The sequence below is a fragment of the Haliaeetus leucocephalus genome, unplaced genomic scaffold, assembly GCF_000737465.1.
Source record: "Haliaeetus leucocephalus isolate CR32 unplaced genomic scaffold, Haliaeetus_leucocephalus-4.0 Scaffold61, whole genome shotgun sequence".
NCBI classification, from domain to species: Eukaryota; Metazoa; Chordata; class Aves; order Accipitriformes; family Accipitridae; genus Haliaeetus; species Haliaeetus leucocephalus.
The window spans coordinates 616,622-637,741 of record NW_010972497.1 but is presented as its reverse complement, the minus strand read 5'-3'; the positions used below and the strand labels follow the sequence as shown (position 1 = coordinate 637,741).

The 21,120-nt window shown below is 39.1% G+C and overlaps 1 protein-coding gene across 2 annotated transcripts; it reads right to left on the bottom strand.

The window, feature by feature from the left end:
- Positions 1 to 2,265: 2,265 nt before the first annotated feature.
- FBXL3 (F-box and leucine-rich repeat protein 3) lies at positions 2,266 to 21,091 on the bottom strand. 2 transcript variants are annotated; one of them, XM_010578208.1, is made up of 6 exons: positions 20,826 to 21,091; positions 16,721 to 17,084; positions 13,950 to 14,072; positions 11,485 to 11,550; positions 10,643 to 10,814; positions 2,266 to 6,219 (listed from the first exon to the last, which is right to left on the bottom strand). In XM_010578208.1, exons 2-6 carry the CDS (start codon positions 17,081 to 17,083, stop codon positions 5,576 to 5,578), a joined length of 1,368 nt encoding a protein of 455 aa, XP_010576510.1. In that variant the 5' UTR covers position 17,084; positions 20,826 to 21,091; the 3' UTR covers positions 2,266 to 5,575. The 2 variants fall into 2 exon arrangements, with proteins under 2 accessions (XP_010576510.1, XP_010576519.1); XM_010578217.1 differs by lacking the exon at positions 11,485 to 11,550.
- Positions 21,092 to 21,120: the final 29 nt, after the last annotated feature.

Below are 21,120 nucleotides of genomic sequence, written 5' to 3'. Positions count from 1 at the left end.
ATGCACAGCTGGGTGGAAATAAACCTCCACCAGCTCAAACTGCAATTCTGGAAGAGGTGCAGTAGTTGAAGTTGACTAACTACTGCACCAGAAGTAGTTTCACTAGCACTTAGACTGAAGTTAGCAAGTGCAGTGCTCTGTTGTAGGCAGAATCCAGAATCCTTGAGTTAGGCATAACGCATTAGATCCAAAAATAACACTGAGGTGATGAATAGGCTACTTCTGTGAAGTTTAGACAAGCCCAGAACAGATCCATAAAGATGACACTTTTGTCACTTACAAAGCAAATGTTTGTGACATCCAACAGCTTCTGTACACCTGATGAGCTGCTGTTGTTTGTGCCTGAAAAAAATCACCTATTTAGCTCAAGCAGTTGAGGTGGATGTCTTCCTGCTGAAAGTCACACAGGGGAGCAGGTATAATAGGATCACACCTAACATTTCACTCACAACCAGCTGGTATTAGCACTTACTTGCCTGACAGTAGGAACCAGGGGACTGTCCTAATTGCTGGGCTCAAGGATAAGCTCCTGCTTTCTCATTTACCTGTCTCCAGTGAATGTGTCATTGAGTCATTACTCATGCTTTGCATACAGGAGTTACTGGTCACTTAGACTGTGCCTGGTTCTGCTCCCTGCTTTTACACATGTTGCAGTTAAGGGTAAAAATATGCGATCATTCTGTAATACAAAAATTTCAATGTCTGCACAGCGGTCTTGTGCAAAACTGCTCAATTTTTATACCACTGAGCTGCTTGGGGTTGTAACCCCCACTTCACTCCAGGAGGGTTCTCAAGCAAGGGAGTTCCTGACTTGTCGTACATCAAGGTCAAATAGAGCATGCAGCTCCTGTTCCCTGAAGGACCATGCAAGGAAAATAGCTGGTACAAATGCCTTGTGCCTTCCCCCTCACAATTGTCCTGGATTAGGAGAGCTGCTGCCTTCAGTACCATAACTGAGGATGGTGTCAGTGATGCTGAGGTTCTGGTTTTGAAGTCACCACAACTCACAAGGGAATAATTTGAAAAGCAGAGCAGGCTTCTGCTCCTCCACTTACAGCAGAGTCTAAATTGTAAGTCTAAAGCATAAACCCCCCCCACCATCAGGTGCTGATTGCAAATTAGCAAAATTAGATAGTAAAAATAAGACCTTACCAGCCATCCAGAGAATATCCTCTTTTCAGTCTAGGGAACACTAATAGAAAGAAAAGAATCATCTCCCATGTCACATCACACTTAAAATTTAGTATTAATGGTAGACTCAGTCTGTGGGGTCTGTGATTAAAAACTATTATTATGAAGGAGACTCCTGCAAGGAATTTTCCAGCTGATACCATACCATCTAATTTAATGCTGCAGGCCATGGGAGAAGGGACTGTTCTAAAGCCTGCCTCTTTCCCACAACATTAAGGGTGTTACAGAGTGCAGGGAATAGTTTTTGGGTGCCTGAGCCTCTGAGGGAAGAAAGGAGCCAGCGGTCAGGTAGGTCTGCAGGACTTCCAGCCCAGATACTCTGTTACTGTCGGAGATTTCAGCAACAGAATTAGGAAATCAACCCTTTTCCTCCCACCCTCAAGCCTTTGTTTGGGGGAGGGTTCAAGAGTGACATTTTATCTCTTAAATCTTGCTCCTTGGGGATAAACCAGCAAAACTGGTATAATGCTACATCCACCAAAGTTCTTGCCTTACTAATGTTTAAATCAGGTTTTGAGATCCAAGCTGCTTGATTGCCAGTTCATTGATTTAAGGCTGGATTGCACATTTCTTTATCTTACATCCATAAATGACCATACAACAGATAAAGTACAATACAAGGAATCACAAGAATCTTTCTCCTTACTCATATAACAAATCATGACAGCTGATCTTTGTGCAGGATCATCCTAAAATGGGAAACTATGAGTTTTCTGTCATCCTGCAAGTCTGGGAGGAACAGATACTTTCCTCTGAAAGGTCCAAAGCTGTCCCAGTTCCTCAGCATTTGCAAGAAAATGCCATCTTACAAAAGCACAGGTGCAAGACAGAGCAGACAGCACACCACAGTCTCTGTTTCAAAGCACATGAACTACAACAGCCAGCAGCGGATGTGATCCTATAAGAAAAACCTAACAAAAAGGATAGAAGATGAACATCCGGAACATCTAAGGTTAATTGTGGCTTCACTGTCCTAGTTTTGATACTATTAAACTTTAATCATATCTCCAAGGAACTTGTTTCTACAGCACCTGTACTTTAGGAAAATGAATTTACAGTTTGTAGTCCGAAGTTCTGAGTCCCTTTAAGATTTTACAAATTTCCTCATTAATCAATGCTCCAGTTTTAGATACAGCAGCAGCACTTATTTTTACCATTCCATGTGCAACCAACTAGACCAGCCAGAGATGAAGACAGATCTCTAAAGTCACATAACAAAGTTTAGGTTTTAGTCAGGCCTACACTCCAAATATAAAGAGGCCCAGTTGACCCCTGCTTTAAATTCACAGGGAATTGATTTGGCACACATCAAAATTTTAACAATTGGAATAGATATAGCTGATTTATACCTATGTAGTTAGATCAGTTTGCATAGTATTAGTTAAAGTTTCTGACTTAAAAATCCCTAAAAAACTCACTTAAGTTCACAAGTTTGTAGCTTTAGGTAAATTACAGGAGTAGTTAATGTAAACAGCTGCTCTTCAATCACTCACCTTTTCACTTTTAATACAACATCTCATGGTAAACTAGCATTAATGGTCAGGATCACCCCAGCTGTTTGGCATCAACAGCTTTCAAGGGTAATTTTATATCAAAAAAAAATGAAGTGATGTAGCACTTGTGTCCAGAGGTAAGATTTGTGACTGCACACATTAACAACTCCTACCCAAAACTGGACAACCAAGCCAATGCTGGATTATCCTCTTCTGAAAACTGAAGAAATAAAGGTGAACCCAGGGAAAATTATTTTATACAGTTGTAAGACACCCATGTTCATGCTTCTAGTGAACTTCATGACAGTCTGTGGTACTCTTGTCACTACTTGTGTCATGGATTTTTATTTATTATTATTCATTTCTTCCAACATGTGCAGAAGGCAAAATAAGAATTTTACAAGATTCACTAAAAAGGAACATTGTAGCTTTTCCTGAAGCTACTTAGGATATAGGCTTGCCTGGGAAGTTTGTTTTATAGCTGGATTATTTGAGCCAAGGATGCTGTAATTGGTTTGATGTATAAAAACTGGTGACCTTCAGTGGAAGAGAGAGACAACTGCTTTCAAGTGGTTTTCTTATCCTTGAACATTTTGATAACTGTTACAACCCTGTGTCGCATTTGTGAAGGACTTTTTGAAGTCTATGCAACAAAACAGAGACCTTCTCAGAAAAGGCCAGCCAGTTACCTTGCTGGGGAAGCAGTTCTACTACAACTAAGCATAAAGCCTTCAGTTGCTAACATGTTCCCCACCTCAGGATCTGATGGAGGTCTCTCTGCAAGAAGCCCAACGCTGGCCTTCAAAGATACGAATTCCAGAAGTGAGGGAACTCGGATACTTAGGCTGTGTCTCACCTTTCAGTTATTCCCCACTACCACAGCAGTATGCAACAGACCAACTTGCCTTGGCAACAGCAGGACACCAGCAGTCAAGGTCCAAAGAGGTTTTAGCTGTGTTACTAATGAGATTACTTCACACATTAATTTAGTGAAAACATGTCCTCTTCCCCACATCAGTAGTGTTACTCCACCTTTATCATGCAGGCAATTCCAAAAGTCAGAATATAAAAAACACTGAGCTTTTTTACTTTTACGGACTAAATATATTGACACCTTTTATACAAATAAAAGCAAATTATAGTATTACATTAATTTAACAAATTCTAATACAAAACCTGCGTATTTCATAAAATGTGATTTTTAAATCAAAGCTCTACAGAAACATACAACTACCCTACAAAGATGTCCAGTCTGCTGAGCAATGTTTGCTCAAAATATAGTTATGAACTTAAATGCGGTCATAAGTGTATTACACTTGAACTATACATCTGGATAAACATTACTGAACTCAGAAATGAAGAAAATCTGCTGATTACCAGAACTAGCTGTACAGCCCAAATGAGAAGCAGCCACCAGCTACGTTCAGTACAGCCCACAGCTGGGGTGGCTTTGCCTTGCTGGTGGCTGACGACACCTCAAACACACTCAACAGTCACGGGAATACTTTAGTGTTACCAATCAATAAAAGAGAAAATAACGTAACTGTTCGCGGTAAGAAATGAAGTCACAAGCCACATCCAGAACACAGGCAATACATTGCCTACACCACTTACAGACTAAAATCTTTCTTTAATGAAACCGATTTACCAAGTATTCAAAACAAATTTTTGCCTATTGCTCTACTTCACGCAAGTTTACTGCTTTTAGGTGTTTAAATATTATGAAATGATTGAACTAGCTGAATTAAAGGTATACAAAATGATCATCTATCAAACATTCACTTTATACATAAACATTTCTGAAACAGATTTACAGTATACAATTAGTTTATACAGCCTAAGCAACTGTTACAATGTCATTTCTCTCCAATTGAAAGCAGACAAAAGGTCTTAAGATTTTTGTTAAAAGGTTCTTGGTCACCATTCAAATTTTAACTTTCTTGTCTCACACTGTTCATCACGTCATCACATTTTAACACTGAAGGGTTCGTTTAATAAACTATACATTATTCCATCTAACTGTATGCTGCAAAACTGGTTAATGTGCAAGAAAAGCTCATTAACTCCGATGTGTTTTTAAATACAATGTATCTACATTTTTCCCCAGAATGCTTTCGCTTCCTGAGCTAGACATAAAATACCTTAAAACAGGTTTAGACACAGATCTGAGACCCCATAAGCAAACTACGTTAAAATGCATAGAGGGGAGAAAAATCCACACCACTTTTGGTAGCTTGCACTAATATTTGTTTGCGCTCTAAATACATTTTAGATGGATCTAATCTGTTGAATAAGGTAGCAAACTTAACATTTTAATTATCTAAACTATATTATTGTGTATTGCTATTGCCTTTTATAACTTTCATATAAAAGAATGTGTATATTTCACAACCTACTAAATGCTCCTTACAATCTTAATCCTGTCATCTAGGTGACTGGATTTAGAAATACTATACTCTGCAAAAGCAGCGTGCAGTTTTGGTGGGGTTTTGTTTGTTTTTTAAGATCAAATCTGATCGTGTTCAATACTAGCATCTAAATCAAAGAAGGACAGCATATTAAAACTGGTATTCTGCAGGTACATTTCAGTATTTTAAATACATTTTTTACTTCCATAGAAGTCTGAGGTCACTGTCAATGAAAAAGAACAAATCTAAGACAGAAAACAGATTTTTGTTTGGATGAGAAAGGATTTTGGAGCTATCCATGATTTCTATTTTTGAATCTGGATTTCATAAATCATTTTTGAATGAAAAATTAATTTTCTAATGAAACAATGAAGTAACTTACAGTAAAAACTATAGTATTATATAAGCTTATACAGTAAATTGCAATATGGTAAGCTTGGGTTTAAGGTGCTATTCCATCTGCCCTGAAGTCTTTTAAGGACTTTACCATGTGGGCATCATGTCCGGGAACCAGACTCTACCGAGATGCTTTGAAACTTCCCAATGAATCTGCTCTAAGCTGTATTTCTGATCAGGAATCAGAACTTCCTCCATAATAGAAAGCTGAGAGAGACGACCACCACACATCTTCACAAACTCAACAAAGGCACTGCAAGAGACTTCACATTCTCCTAGGCCAACGGCTGACAGATACTTGCAACGTTCCGCAATACGGATCAGCTCCTCATCAAGTGGCCGCAATCCATTGGCGCACACCACCAGTTCAACTAACCGAGGACACGTCATCCCAACACGGCCAAGTACGTCTTTGCTTACTGATCTTCCAAAGTAAAGGTGAGTGACAGGTATTTCATAACGAAAGAACGGGTCAAACTCTTCTTCGTACAAGAAAAAGTACATTACTAAATTTACTTTAGGAGAATGCTTGATGAAAGCGTCCCAGCTGCTCTTCTGAATTGTGTGGAACTGAGTCTGTCCAGGATTTTCACTGACAACGTCAATGCGCAAGTGTTCTAACCTGACATGTTTTTCAGAAGACAAAGCAAGCAGAAGCTCATCACTCAGCAGGTGGTAGTTCAGTGCCAATTCACGTAAACCATGGCACTGGTCAGCCACGCAAAGGATACCTGGGAAAAGAGAACATTATGAAAGTGGTTACACAGATAAATATACTAATAACCAAACAAGAAACATATGAGTGAATTTGTTTATGTATGAAGAGGGTGCAAAGACCACTTATTTCAACATGCAAGCAAGACCTAACATCAAAACAAAATCATACTGGACAACCAAAACATGAATCTTTTCCACATAAGCATGGTCTTCTGACTTCTTTGTACCTACACAGTAAAATGCACATACACTATGCGACTACATCACTATTTTGCTAGGGAAACATAAAGACGTTAACATGTTGCATTGTGTACTTTCCTATGGGGGTTTGATTCTCATGTGACAAATATATAAATACCATACTCTGACTGTTCTGCCCTGTTGTAGGACCACATTTACAAAAATGAATTTGAGTATGAGGGGCTTACTCATAATAAAAGTATTTCCCTAGCCTGCTCTAGAAGAACTGCGTCCCGCTCTGTGGCTGACAAAGCAGCCATGACTGAAATCTGTCACCTGAGGAAAGCAAACCTAAAATGAATGCTAGATTTTAACTAAATACCAAAGTTGCTGCTGTCAGTATTTGTTCTTTCTAGCAAAGTATAAATATTTAAATTTGGAAAAGCAACAGCAAAAAACAGGGAAAGCACTAAAAACTGGGAGCATTAATTCCTAGAACAGCGATTTTCAGACTCTAATGAATCAATATAATCTGCTGCTCATGGAAGACAAAGACATTAACAAAAAGAATTCAGTTCAGTCTATAAGGTTTCCACTCATCCTATTTGCAGATATAAGCAACGGTACCACACTGGTAACAGTACTAAAAAAAACAACCAAAAAAAAAAAAAAACCAACAAAAAAACCCCCAACAAAACCAAACCCAAAACATACAGCTTTCCGCATTTCATGTGGCCCAGAAAACTCTGTGAAATTCAGGATATGGTCTTTCCATTAATACAGGAGATGAGAACGCAGCATTTAATATGCAGCTAAAAAACCTGAGCTCAATACCCTATAGCTTTAAAGCAATGGGAAGAAATATAGAAAGACAGCGGTTATTTTAAGATGCAGTTATTAAACTCAAAAGAGAAGCCTACACTGAGCCTAAAAACACTTCCTTAAGAAAAATTACTGTAAAAATATTGCATCAATATATACACTAAAAAAGTATGTATTTTCCACCTCAGGATCTGCAAGAACACATCCATCAGAAGCTCTTCTAACTATATCAAATACTGTCATTTCAAATATAAAAAGTTTTTTAGATGAATAAAAGAAGGAGAATTTAAGTAAACAGAATTTTAACCCAACTCTTATTGCAACTATTTCCTGTAGAAACAGTTTATCTATGTAAGCACACTCATCATTTCATTTGGGAGGAGGGGATGGGATCCAAGATGAAGCGAAAATCCAGGGTTTGTTTGGTTTTTTTTTAAAGATTGGACTACAAAATTTGAACAAGTAAGTATAACTACAAACTTTTGTGTACCTTCAAAACATTCCAGAGATCATTTCCTGTCCTTAAATCATAACAAACAGTTATTCTTACAGCAATACTCCTGCAACAGCTACAACCTCTCCATTTAAGCAGACCCAGGTGTGCTGCTTCCTAACACCTAGGTCTGTTGACACATGAAATATTTTAAACAGCGTTTCAAGATTCAGATACATTGTCTCATCACTACAGTTTCAGAAAACAACTTGCTACACATTTAGCATCCAAACCAGCTTGTTGTGCAGACTGCCATCCTTCAACAAATTATCATTGTTAACTTTAAGGGTACCTTATTGACTAGTGCAATGCAAAAAGGGAAGAACTGGCGTTCAACTTGCTGCGATCTTTTATGGGTCTAGGACTGGATATCCACATTCCATACTGTCAGTGAAATTATGTATCCTGCATATAGAACTGACAATTAATACAGTGTAGATAGTTATTGGAGGGCCTGCCTGGAGCCCACGCTGCAAGTGGTATGTTCACAGAACATCCCAAGGCGCTGCCTTTCTGCCATTGAGAGGTAAATCGCTCTGGTGTCATACAGCACAGATTCGCATCAAAAAAATCCCTTTACTAAACTGCTGATGCAGACACACCCTACATTCAACTCTTGTCCCCTACCCCCCCACTCAAAGACAAGCAACCCTTCTACCCCCAAAGCAGAGCAGAAACGCAACCTTTACAGAAATGCTTTCAGTTCCCTCTGTTCCAATAGCTAATATTTCAGGTAATAAACAACAGCACATTGATGTGGATTTAAAAATAACCATTATTTTGTTTTACAAGGTACTGTTGCAGTTCTAATGCAAGTTAAAGTTCAGAGGGGAAAAAGCAAGCAGAAGAAACTTCAGATATGCTCACAAAGATTAGAAATACACCACTGCCTTTATTTCTCCAGCCCAAACCCAAACATGCCTCTTATCTTTGTACAGTAACTTAGGGATTATTCAGAGCACCCTTTGGAAGCAATTCACAGTTTGATGCTAATCTTTTTCCTTCATTCCTGCAGCAGTGAAGTCTCTCTTGCACTACTTGCATTACACCCTGCCTCCCTGCCACAACCGCAATTTGAAGGCATGTTACACCATTTTAAGTGCATCTATAAGTAATTAGTTTTGCATAACTCATGGCCCTTTTGGTTCAATTAAAGTTTTTCCACACTTATAACAGCCTGTTAATTGTAATATTCCCATTAGAAAAAAAAATACAGGTAAGTCTCAGTACTCAAGGGTTTCTCATTTTCCTTCAAGTGTCATTTTTGCAGCCTGCCTGCTCTGAAGCCAACTATCCACATACCAGGTCCTTTCTTTTGTTCCACTTTTTTCTCCATCTCTAGGCACACCCATACCTGAATTAAGCCATCAAATTCTTCTGCTCTTTGCTTAGCACTCTCTTGTTTTGTCACTAATGCATCTGATCCCATTCTATTCACCTCTGCTCCATGAAGGACAACTGTAGTTGTGCTCCTTGTTCCTTAAACAGGCATTGCCGTTTCTTACCCATTGTTCCTTCAATTTAAAACAACGTACAAGATATATCAAACAGAATACAACAGTCAAACAACTTCATAAACCCATGCCCCCCCCAAATTCCCAAGTGTATGATGTTCCATAAAACCTAGCAAGGATTAGCCACAAGCCAGCAAAGTCTGCCAGAACTGACAGGCTGCTCTTGGATCCAAGTCCAAGGAAATTACTCTCTTTGCCTAGCTACAAATTACTGCTGGAGCCTATGCCTCCTGAAGGACATATTATGCCTCCTGTGCTTCTCAGATACAAGGATTCTCAAACAAAATTTTAAGCCAGAAAAACCAGTCAGTCAAGCTAATTTAAACAACCCCCTATCTACAATTCCAGAGCTTTGAAGGAAATAACATTCCAGTTAACATGCTGGTGAACACTTTACTGGACAAATCTGCTACAAAACAAACCTGCGTTTTCAGGACTTCTTTATACAAAGAAGTTTTGTTCGAGAGCTATACCTGCAAAAGGTATTAAGTTTGCATTTTGTTTGACATCACTATAGCAACATGCCCTCTGCTACGGTATCATTTTCACCACATATTAGGAGTCCTGCCGGTGAATTTTACATACAATATACCTAATATTTACAGTTGCAATATATTTGCGTGAAGAAAGTTATGGCGATGACAGTAGTTTCTACTTGTCCTCAGAAGAGGAATTTAACTAAGTTGCCAGCATCTCATTTATAACTCCTCTTCCATTTCTTGGTGAAAAACTGTGTTAAATTGATGGGCTGTGAATCAATCTTAAACTTGCTGTGCATTGCATAAGTCTTCCACAAACATTAATATTATGAATCTCAACAGTCTTGAGTGATTTCATTCTGATACTAGCTGGCTTCATTCTTGCTACAAACACACTTAGAGTGTTAATGAAGTACATTTGGTAATGGCAGAAGTTCTGCACAGCTCAGTTTCATCTCCCCTCTGCAGCAAAAATTAAACTGCTTTCTTTCAGAATTACTAAACCAGCATCTTCATAATCCGTGACATTGCAACACTCAAAACCCATACATAATGAACTGCAGAAAAGGAACTCGCATTACAAAAAGCTTAACTGTACTGGAATACTTACATAGTCATTGCAGAACTAGTGCACTATCAAGTCAATACATACTCTTTTAAGTTCTACAAAAGGTTAGTTATTTGTCCAGAACAGACATGCACTATTTTATTATTAGCCCAGTAGTCACTCTGCAAGTGGTAGGATGGACGGACTGACTGACAACCAGTTGAATTAGTATTTTATTCAGTGACAGTTGCTGTAGATACCACATTCATCCTCACTCTCATCCCACCCTTATTTTTTCAGGGGTTTACTAGTTTCAGACAGAATTTAATGCATACATTAAAAAAAAAAAACAAACAACCAAACAAAAAAAGCCCCAAACCAACAAAAACCAGAGTAGCTTACCAGCTGGAGAAACATGAGGACAACTGCTCATTTTCAACAGTTTGAGTGTGTCACTATTGTTAGCCACTAGCACTTTGAGAGATGGATCATCTACTGGTGTATCATCAATCTTAAGTGAAGAGAGGGATTTGGAGTTTACAAACACCACTGTCAGTGCAGAAATAAAGTGAGACTGGGAAAACAAAAAGTTTAAATGAAACAGTAGTATCTGAAATAAAAATCTCAATGGTTTTACACTGTTCACAGCAGTCCTAGTTTTCTTTTACTTATTGACAGCATTTGCTGAAAAAGCATTCCTTTGATATTGCATAATTTAAAATTAATACTAAAATTGACATATTTGTGAGCAGAAGAAGTATAATCATTTTTTGCTATCAATCTATGTATTTGGCAAATCAGAACGTCTAACATTAAACAAATCAAGAACCTGACCCAGCACAATCCACTACACAAACTTAAATCTATAGGAAGAGCACAAGCAAAGAGAATGCCCAGAGGCCCTAATTTTGAGGGTAACTTGCAAGTTGCACTCTAAAAGAAGCATCTTCTGGAACAGGTATTCCCACACGGTGAGTTGTGCTGCGTTGGTGAGAGGCAAACACAGTCAAGAGTGGAAATCCTGTACTGTTAAGATGTGTCCAAAGCCAATAATACTACTCCCTGTCTACTGTCCACACAGAGTATTTAGGGTTTGAACAGATTGTCTTGGAATGCTAACTGGAGCGGTCCAAATGGAGCCAAGGAGCAGGTGATCAATTAATTACTGATTAAGGAGCATAGATAATGGCAGTCCATTGCTCAAGGTTGCTCCTCAGCATTTTTATGTAACCATGGAAACTTACCAGTAAAGACAGAGCCCAGGACACCTTAACTTGAGAAACACACACTAAGGAGCAGATAGAGCCATGCTTGTATGAAGGAAGTGAATAATTAGCTTATCTTCACAATCTCTTACAAGATTGACTAAATAGAAGACTTAAAAAAAAGTACTTCCTCCATGCACTACATTAAATATCCCATAAAATTACTTGCTACTTTGATTTCAATACTGTTTCACTCTAAGCCACATGCACATGTAGAATCCTGAATAGTTATATGAGAGAAGACCTGACAACAGTATTTGCTCAATCTTATGTCACATAAGATTGATTTTGCTAAAACTCACACACAATTAGATTTAGAGCAGGAATGAATATTTTTATAACTGTCAGTCAGTTCACGCAAATGGAAGCAAAGTTCAAATCAGAAGAATTAGGCATTTTGGCTTTAGGGACCACTCCCAACTATACTGACAATACACTGATTATATACATCATGTACTGAAGACAAGGTGCTTTAATAGTATTTCCACTCTGTATTTCAAAAGTGTTAAATACAGAAATATGTAGAAATACATTCTAAATACAGAAAATAAAAATGCCATTTCCTTCACTAAGAAGGCTGTAAAATAGAAAGGCAAAGAGCTAACCATGTTTACAAAAACGGGTAACTTGAACCTGTAGTTGAAAAGCTAACAGAAGACAGCCAATATCCCAAAATGTAAAAGCTGGGAATTTAATGTCTTTTGAATATTGACACATATGTAGCCTACAGTATGATTCTTTAAAAGATTTATGTAGAATGTGCTCTTTGAAAGGACTAGGCAACACAATACTAAATGTGATTTACAAGTATTTGCCAGACGTCTCATTATATCTGAAATCAGAAGAGCGCCATTGAAGATAATGCAAAGTAGTTCAGACTTCCTATACAATCTGATTAAAAAAAAAAAGTTGTGTAGTGTTAACCATTTTTCAGATCCATTCATCTTTGCCTGCTTCTCATCCAACGGGCCTGGTACTAACAGCTTCCCCTAAGAACTTATTCATGGTCCAATTCTCTTCTTTAAAAATCATTGCTGCTGGTAACATGTGCCCATGACAATATTACTGGAGTGGTAAATATCAAAAGGCAAATCAGGCCTAGCGTTGATTTTGGCTCATTTTGAATATAGTTTTAAAAGGCCACATGTGAACCTGTTAGGAACAAAAAAAAGAAGCCTGTATTTTAGAAGCATTGAAGCTGAATAAGACCATAGCATGAATGACTACAAATAATTATTCAGCAAGCTGAATAGGACCATAACATACCCCTCCAGTGAAAACTAAGCAATAGAGCTAAACCAGCATTCAGATTAAGAAATTATACAATATGCAAGAGCTGAAAGGACAAAGTATTGCTAACACACTAAGCCTGTGGAGTGTTTTCACTACGTTCAGGTTTTCCTAGTCACAGCTCAAAGTACATTGAAAAATGAAAAAAACCCATACAAAAGCTAATTAAAGATCTGGAAAAATCTTTGAAAAATAAGGATTAAAAATACATATTCAGGAGGACTACATGACGTGGCTGTGATCACTGCCAAGGACAATAATTGATAATCCTTCTGTAGCTAACCTTGCTTAAACCCTATAGCCTACTTCCTTTCCTGAGGCTGTCCCTACTTCTTCCTTGTCGTTGTTGCCATCATCAGCAATGACATCACTGAGATCCAGCTAATAGGCTAGCTGTATCTGGCCCTTCACATACATTTGGACTGGATTCAAGAACTGCAGCTGCAAGACATCCAAGATGTCCCTGCCACAGAACAAGCAGCCCAGGTTACCCCAACCACTCTCCTGCTCCTCAGCAACAGTACATTTGTACCTCGCTAGCAGGAATTCTTGTTTAGAAGCACATATAAGAGATTTGCTGTCTTCTAGATTAGCTGTCTTCTAAATAAATCTAATTTTTGGTAAACATGCAAGGTAAGAATCTGACAGATAATTGCAGAAATACAGAGCACTTCAGAATCTGACAATCGACTGCGTAATATGAAGTATTGAAAATCATGATCATATTGCTTTCTAAAGAGAGCTCAGTGATAATATAATCCCTACAGCAAGTCCACATGGATAAAACTCGACCACTCATGCAATTATAATTGTCTTCTAAACATTTCCCACAGTCTCACAGTACAATTACACAGACACAAATCATCTAGCCTCCTGACTTGCATCATGTTGCTCAGTATTACATTGAGGTCAATAGACAGGAGGACTTGGAAGAACAAGGTCAGGACTAAGTTCTCACACGATGCAGAGAATGAGTGAAACTTTAGTTAGCCATCTTAGTACAACATCTCCGTTCCTCCCTTTAATAGAGCCCTGTAATAAAGTTTTCCTTACCAAAGATTCTTATTCTTACAGTAAAACCTTTCATAAATTATAGAGATACTGTATGAACCACTGCAATATTTTGCTATACAAAAATATACATATTAAAATACCTTTGGTAAATCCATGAAGCTTGGCCGGGCAGTTGAAATTAGCCCAAGTGTTTTCAGAGAGCAATTCACAAGCTGTGATAAAATATCACAAGCTGCTTCTGCAGATTCCTTGCTACTGTCCACCTTAAAACAAAACAGATTTATTGTTCAGAAAACACTGAATCAAACACACTCTTTACAAAAAAGCAGAGTAGAGTAGATTTACTTTAATGGTTTTTTTCACTTTACCTTCTGAAATGTGATGTCAAAAAAACCCAAAAAACACCTCATTGGGAATCCATCAATGTCATTCTTTTTCCCCAAAAAATACATATCAAAATTCCAAGATAATTTGCTATAAATTTACCACTCTCCTAAACACTTTGGTAAAATTCAGCATCATAGAATCATATAGAATGGTTTGGGTGGGAAGGGACCTTTAAAGGTCATCTAGTTCCAACCCCCCCTGCCATGGGCAGGGACACCTTCCACTAGACCAGCTTGCTCAAAGCCCCATCCAGCCTGGCCTTGAACACTGCCAGGGATGGGGCATCCACAACTTCTCTGGGCAACCTGTTCCAGTGCCTCACCGCTCTCACAGTGAAGAACTTCTTCCTTATGTATAATCTGAATCTACCCTGCTTCAGTTTAAAGCCACTACCCCTTGTCCTATCACCACATGCCCATTTAGCATGGTGAGGGGTCAGCTAAACAGTTTGTTCCAAGATATTCAAACCACATAAAATAATAAGCAAGTGGAGGTTCATTTGGGTCGAGAGCCTACCTCACTTCCTCTTTATATTCTTCCTTATCAAAATGCAGGAATTCTATAAATCCTTTATGGTGTGAAAAGCTGCTTCCTTTTACAGTGACTCAGCTTATAACATAGAGCTGCTGGAGAGTTAAGTGCACTATCATATGAACCTATAGGACTGGGCCTTCATCATTAATATCACAACAGATATGCAATGGATACTCTGAAAAAAAATCTTCATTAGTCCACTTGTTACACAACTGAATCACTTAGTGTGCCTCCAGTGGAATTTCCCCCAACACTCAGATGTGCCTTCTGAATAACCTCTTATATACAGTAGGCATGACAGCTTTGCAAACCTACAGAACAGTAAAAAGCTTGATCACAATATCAATCTTAAGTCCACCATAAACCATGATACCTTGTCAGCAACTGATCTATGTCCAATGAATGTTCATTTTCTGCTTGAACACAAGCTGAAAAAAACTCCATTTTCAACAATCCAATCTTGGCCTACAAAAAAAATCCCCAAGTTTTCAGCCTTGGCAGAGTAACAATCACTGTTATATCCAATTCTTTGTGATTATTCTTGCTACTTAGTACTTCCTGCGATCTAGTGTTGATTCTGCAACACTGAAGGACAACTGAAGGGACGCGTTCAAGAAATTATGTGGGTATCACCCTCCCAATGAAGGGCATCCAAAATCCTTCAAAAACACTTGGTGCAAAGCAACATAGACAGCAGATAGACACTGGAAGGTCATTCCAATACTGCTATAAATTTTCTTTATTTGGACACTGATAAAAACCCTGCAAACCTTGTGATAACAGTTTGTAGCTGGTATTGCATCAAGCAGTAGCAATACATGTGACAGGTCAGAGGTGCCCCAGCTACCCACACACTGATCATTCCTACATTAAAACTGCCAGATTTCAGAATCAAACAACTAGTATGTCCACCTTGCTGCATAAGTTACTTCCTTTCCAAATTTGTCACATAGCTGATGCATATGCAGCCATGACTGCTTCACAGCATCCTTCCAAAACACAGTGATATGTAGGCCAATGTTAAAGGGTTTCACCTGCTGAAAATAATTCCATGATGTTAACAAAGGCAATTCTCACCAAATGGTATTTCTCTCAGCCAAGCACAATCAGTAGATATACCATCCTGTGCAAATCCCATGTATTTTTTCAGTTAACTGAAACACAGCTGTGCTGAGATGCCATACACAGACAGTCCCATACAATTTAGTACTAAAACTGCTAGTTGCTTACTAGTAGTACTGAAGTCTCTCTCTGTGCGTTAGATGTTTTCTGACCATGAATATTAGATCCAACTCTCTAGAGGATGTGAAATGGGGAAATGCTCGCTTTATGCATCCTGATCAAGCTTAATTCTGAGGCAGATACCCACATGTAGAGTAGTATCAGAACTGAACTACTTCTGCCCTCTCACTGAGGCAGAATTTTAACCAGCTAAGATGCTACAAGAAAAAAGAAAAAAAAACACCAAACAAAAAAATCCCCAGGCAATGAAAAGGTATGTTCAGAACTGTTATTCCAAGTTTTAGTCCTGAAAACATAGCCAAATAAACAAATGAATTGGGAGGTAACCTCCATGTCTGCATGCTCATTTAGAGAACCCATTTCTTCAGTACACTAGGCCTGAAAACAAGGCCCACTACACTGAGAGCTGCCGTACTTCTTTTTAAATAACTGACAACCCTAATCACAAAAATAACATTGTCTTTCGTAACGTTTTGTGATGTTCTTTAATTTTCAGCATGTTAAAATGTTTTGATCACAATTGTCCATTAGCACTTATCATCAGTATTTCAACTACTGACAATTAAATCATACTTCTCATGCTGTGATATTTATATAGATGAACCATCAAAGCTGTCTCAAAAGTATCAGAGATATTTCCTTAAAATATTCTGAAGGAAAAAAAAGAGAAAGAAAGAAAAATAACTAAGTTTAACAGAGGCTTTTATTTTTATAAAATTACTTTTTAAAAGCCTAAAAAATACACTACCTTGAAGCTTACATACTGCAGGTGATTGGAATGCCTCTTTATTATTTGCTTGATTAGTTCAGGATGCGTAGCCCTCAAGTAAGACGTAGCTGGTTGATTCAGTTCAAACTCAAAACATCTCCAGAGATCAGGCATATGAAACACTTGGTTCCAGCTTCTGCAGACCTGCGATGCATGAGCACGATCCAGAAGGGGCAAGTACTGAAACACCTGCAGGATAATGTCTTGAAGCAGGTTTGCCCAGTCAGGACTCTGCACAACTATGGTTTTCTCATCTATAACCTTGTGTCTCTTGGATTCTTTCTTAGTTGTCTCCTCAGATGAACTGCTGCTGGCCTCGTTCGTTTTCCTTCCTCGTTTCATTCTATAAAAATATATTAAAAAAAAAATCTATATATTTTGTAAATGTAACAGAGCTGAAAAGAACAGTATTAATAGAAAAGCGTGGAGGTGAAAAAGCATGTTTTCTGTAACCACACTTTTGCAGGAGTGTGTCCCCCCCGAAGGAAAAAACCCAATTAACAATGAGTTTGAAGTGGTAGTCTAAAAATCACATTACCATCTAAACAGATATCTTTAATATTACTTCTTTAATCATTAACAGTGCCAATCCATTTGTAACAGCCAATCTCCTTCAGTATTTCACTTTTGTTTTGAGAACACTTTGAACCCAATTTGTTTTACTGTTTTGTTCATTATCACTCTACTTTCCTACTGATGGAAAGATATTCTTCTGAACAATTTTGTGAACACTGACATTCATATTGCTGCCCCAGTCCTATTCACCAGAAACAACATTTGAAACTGTGGAAGGCAAAAGGCAGGCAAGAAAGTAAATAGTGAGCGTATGCATGTTTGCAGGTATTGCATCTTGCAGATGTTGTATCTGGCCAATTAATTTTTATTCCTAGACAGGAAGAACATTTACTTTCTTTTTACTTATCTAAAAAAAGGTTACTTCAATAGGCATCTATTTTAAATCGGTATCCTTAAAAATATATTTCATCAAGAACACTGGTGTGCTTTCGTTTTTCCAACTAACTAGTAAATAGGGATTATGAAAGATTTTCAGTAACAGTCTAGAAGTTTCAACCCGCAAAAGAAGTCAGCAAACTTTCTTCAAAATCATATTAAATTCAGCAAGTCTGAGGCAAAAGGTTGTCTCATTCTCAGTAGCACATACTTCTTCCACAGTGGTCTCACTTACAAAAGTTCTACCTTATATTACACTATTAAAGAGGAAAAAAACTTCACCACTACATAAGTCTGAAATAAATCTAGCTTTGGGTTTTGATCAAAGCGTGTTCTTTTGTACATGCCAGCTTACAACTGAACTTAGCATCCAATCATTTATTTTTAAAAGCCTCAGTGCAATGCACATCATGTGCTAAAGGACGATGAATGAGACCTCACGCTAAACTACAATACACTCAACTATAGTCTCTAAAAAGCTAAGAGAATCCAGGGCTGTGGTGGGTTTGATATGTACAAACACCCTCCAGCCCCCATGATTTCTACAAGATAAGCATGGACTTTGTACTAAGTGAAATAATTCTGATTTAACATTCAAGTACAATTACACATACAAGATTATCATATGCCCAGCATTTGGGATCTGGACAATTAACTTTCCCTGCTATGCACCACAAGTAAGTAAAAGCTTAGAAGTCTTTTTTAAAACAAAGTGTAATATGCTAGATATACAAGTGAAAAATTATACTGTTTATCATCCAACGCATCATAGATTATCTTCTCAAAGCCAGCATCTCCTTAACTATCTTTGAAACACTTTAATCCTACCTACTCACAAGACAATAGCAAGCTGTCACTTAAGGTCTGAAGCTATTCATAAAATGATGCAAACCTGAACATACTGTCATGAAAGACTGATAGAATTTGCCTTGATTTTTTCAATTTCATTTTTTAATCCCAGCAGCACTTGGGGGCAATCACTAGACGAAAACAACAAAAATCTCTACTTGCTCCCTGAGAACTGTTTACTATGATTCACAGCTCATGACTATGAGACTATGCAAAACATAACTCCTGTGCTAAAACAAGTTTTCCACCTGAGAGAGAGTTCTGTTGCTGAGCCACTAACTTCACCGGCACAGAAGGAAAGCAAGAAAACTGAATAGTGACTTAGAACCATCTGCAACTAACAAAAAGATGGAGGAACTGGATTTTGCAACTGTGAAAACTGAATAATTAAACTTAGTAACTAATCAAGAATTAGATTAGCAAATTCACTGCAAACCTGTCATGTCTGTGTTTGAGATAACTGCTAAGCATAGTCCAAGCATATTACCTGTAACAGCTAGTCTGAAATGCAATACTCCTTTAAACTTTACGCTAAGTTGTGGGGTACTATCCCAAGTTTTTATAGACAGCCAATGAAGAAAAGGGACAATGCGGCCATCACTAGAGCTATACTGATGATGAATTTCAGGTCACAGTCTCCCCAGGAAAATAAGATGCTATGTGTTCTAAGTGCCATAGCTTGACAAGTAGAGGATGGGAAAAGACATTTCCAAACAACTTTTTTGTTACTGACATCTCAAATGCTCCTGTAATTGAAAAGAGAAAGTAATCATAAGTTTTCAAAAATATTTCCTTGTGGAACTTTTTCAAAAGAGAAAAACTTATCTAAGCTCAAGACTAAAAAATACAATTTTAAGAATCAGATGACTGTTTTGTCACCTAACTTCTAATTAATTTGTTCATCTAATTTTTGTCATCTTTTTTCAGAATTTAAAGTATTGGAATAGCTTTTTAAAAACATAACTGGTTTCAGCCTCTTCACATGCCTAACAATAAAATAAATACAAGATCGAAAGAATGCAGATTTGCCTACCGAAGTTTGCAGAGTCATCTAAAAATTATTTATAAAAAAATAAGGCCACTCATGAGAGTAAACCTTTCTGGAAATATAATATAGCAACAGGCAAATGCAATTAGGCAGTTCAGTTCACTTTGTTTTATGTATCTGAGAGCATAAAGATCTAACCATTTTAAACCCCAGGCCAGCAGAAATAACTTTTCAGCGAGAAAGACACTGATGCAAAATTCCATGGTAGCATGCTACTGCATGGATACAATCTATTTTTCAAACAATGATTGCTCATCACCTCTTACAACGCTTGAGCCATCAATCTTGCTTTTAACTCTCTCTGGCATACTCAGGACATGCTTATCACTGATCAGTTTTTCCAAACCGCTGCTATAATCAACTTTGCTTTAAAATCGAAGACCTTGACAGAAAGGGGGGAAAAATATGCAACTGTACCAGGACAGAAAGATGGGTGAAATCAGGATGCCTGACTCCTTAAGATTTTTCCAAGTAAATTTCCCAACCTATTGTAATAACTTGTTTCTGAACTCAGTGTTCTGAACTCCGCATCTGGGCGCAACCCACGCTATCTTGCTTGCAATAGTCATGTTCGACCATAATCGCATAGTTCAGTCACCGAGGAGGAGGAGGAGGAGCAAAGCACATGCTTAATATTGTTTTTATTACTGAGTAAGGTGCAGACAGAACACAATGGCAGTTAAAACCAAACCCAAACAAACAACTGTGGACGGCTGTTTACATCCTGCTGATAACGCTCGCCCATGAACAAGCCTAACTGAGCTCGTTGCGGTGTTTTACAGCTGAACTAAGGCTGGTCTGGAAACAGGAGGAGGAGTGCGGGCGCTAACGGGGGGAACGGACTGAAAGAGGGGGCGAACCAGGCACAAACCTAACCCCTAACCGCCGCCAACAACTTGCTCCGCTAAAAATCATGCGAGACGTACCGCTTATTACTGTCATCGGGAGAGGGCTGCGTGGCAGCGATACTCTACGAACACCGAGGGTAGGTTTTAAGCCCCGCTGCTCCCGGAGAAGCTTCCCCTCGGGGTCGGCTCCTTCGGGCCCGGGCCCGGGGCGCGGCGCCGCCGAGCCCTGACGGACGGCGGGCGGACGCTCCGCGCCCGGGCAGGGCCCCAAGCGCTGCCGCCCCCGCTGCTCGCTTGCCCGCCCTTCTCCTCCCCGCACCGGCAGCGCGGCCGGGGTCCCCGGGAAGGTCCTGCCGCGCCGCCGCCCACCCCCTTCCAGCCCCTTCACCTGGCGGCTCCCTGCTGCGCTTCGCATTAACCGGGACTCGGGCCGCGCTGGCGCCTCCGCTCCGGCCACATCGGCTCCCTCCACCGAAGCCCGACCCCAGCGCCTCCTCCGCCCGGCTGTGCTCTGCTAGCCGTCCCGTCCCGCCCGCGATCGCCGCTTCTCTCCTTCCCTCCCTCCCTCTCTGTTTACTTCCCAGCAGCGGAAGCGACGCAAACCAGCCAAAATGGCGGCGGGCGGGCTGCGAGGCGGCGCCTCCCCTCACGACCCCCCCCCCGCTCTGAGGGGCGGTTGCCCG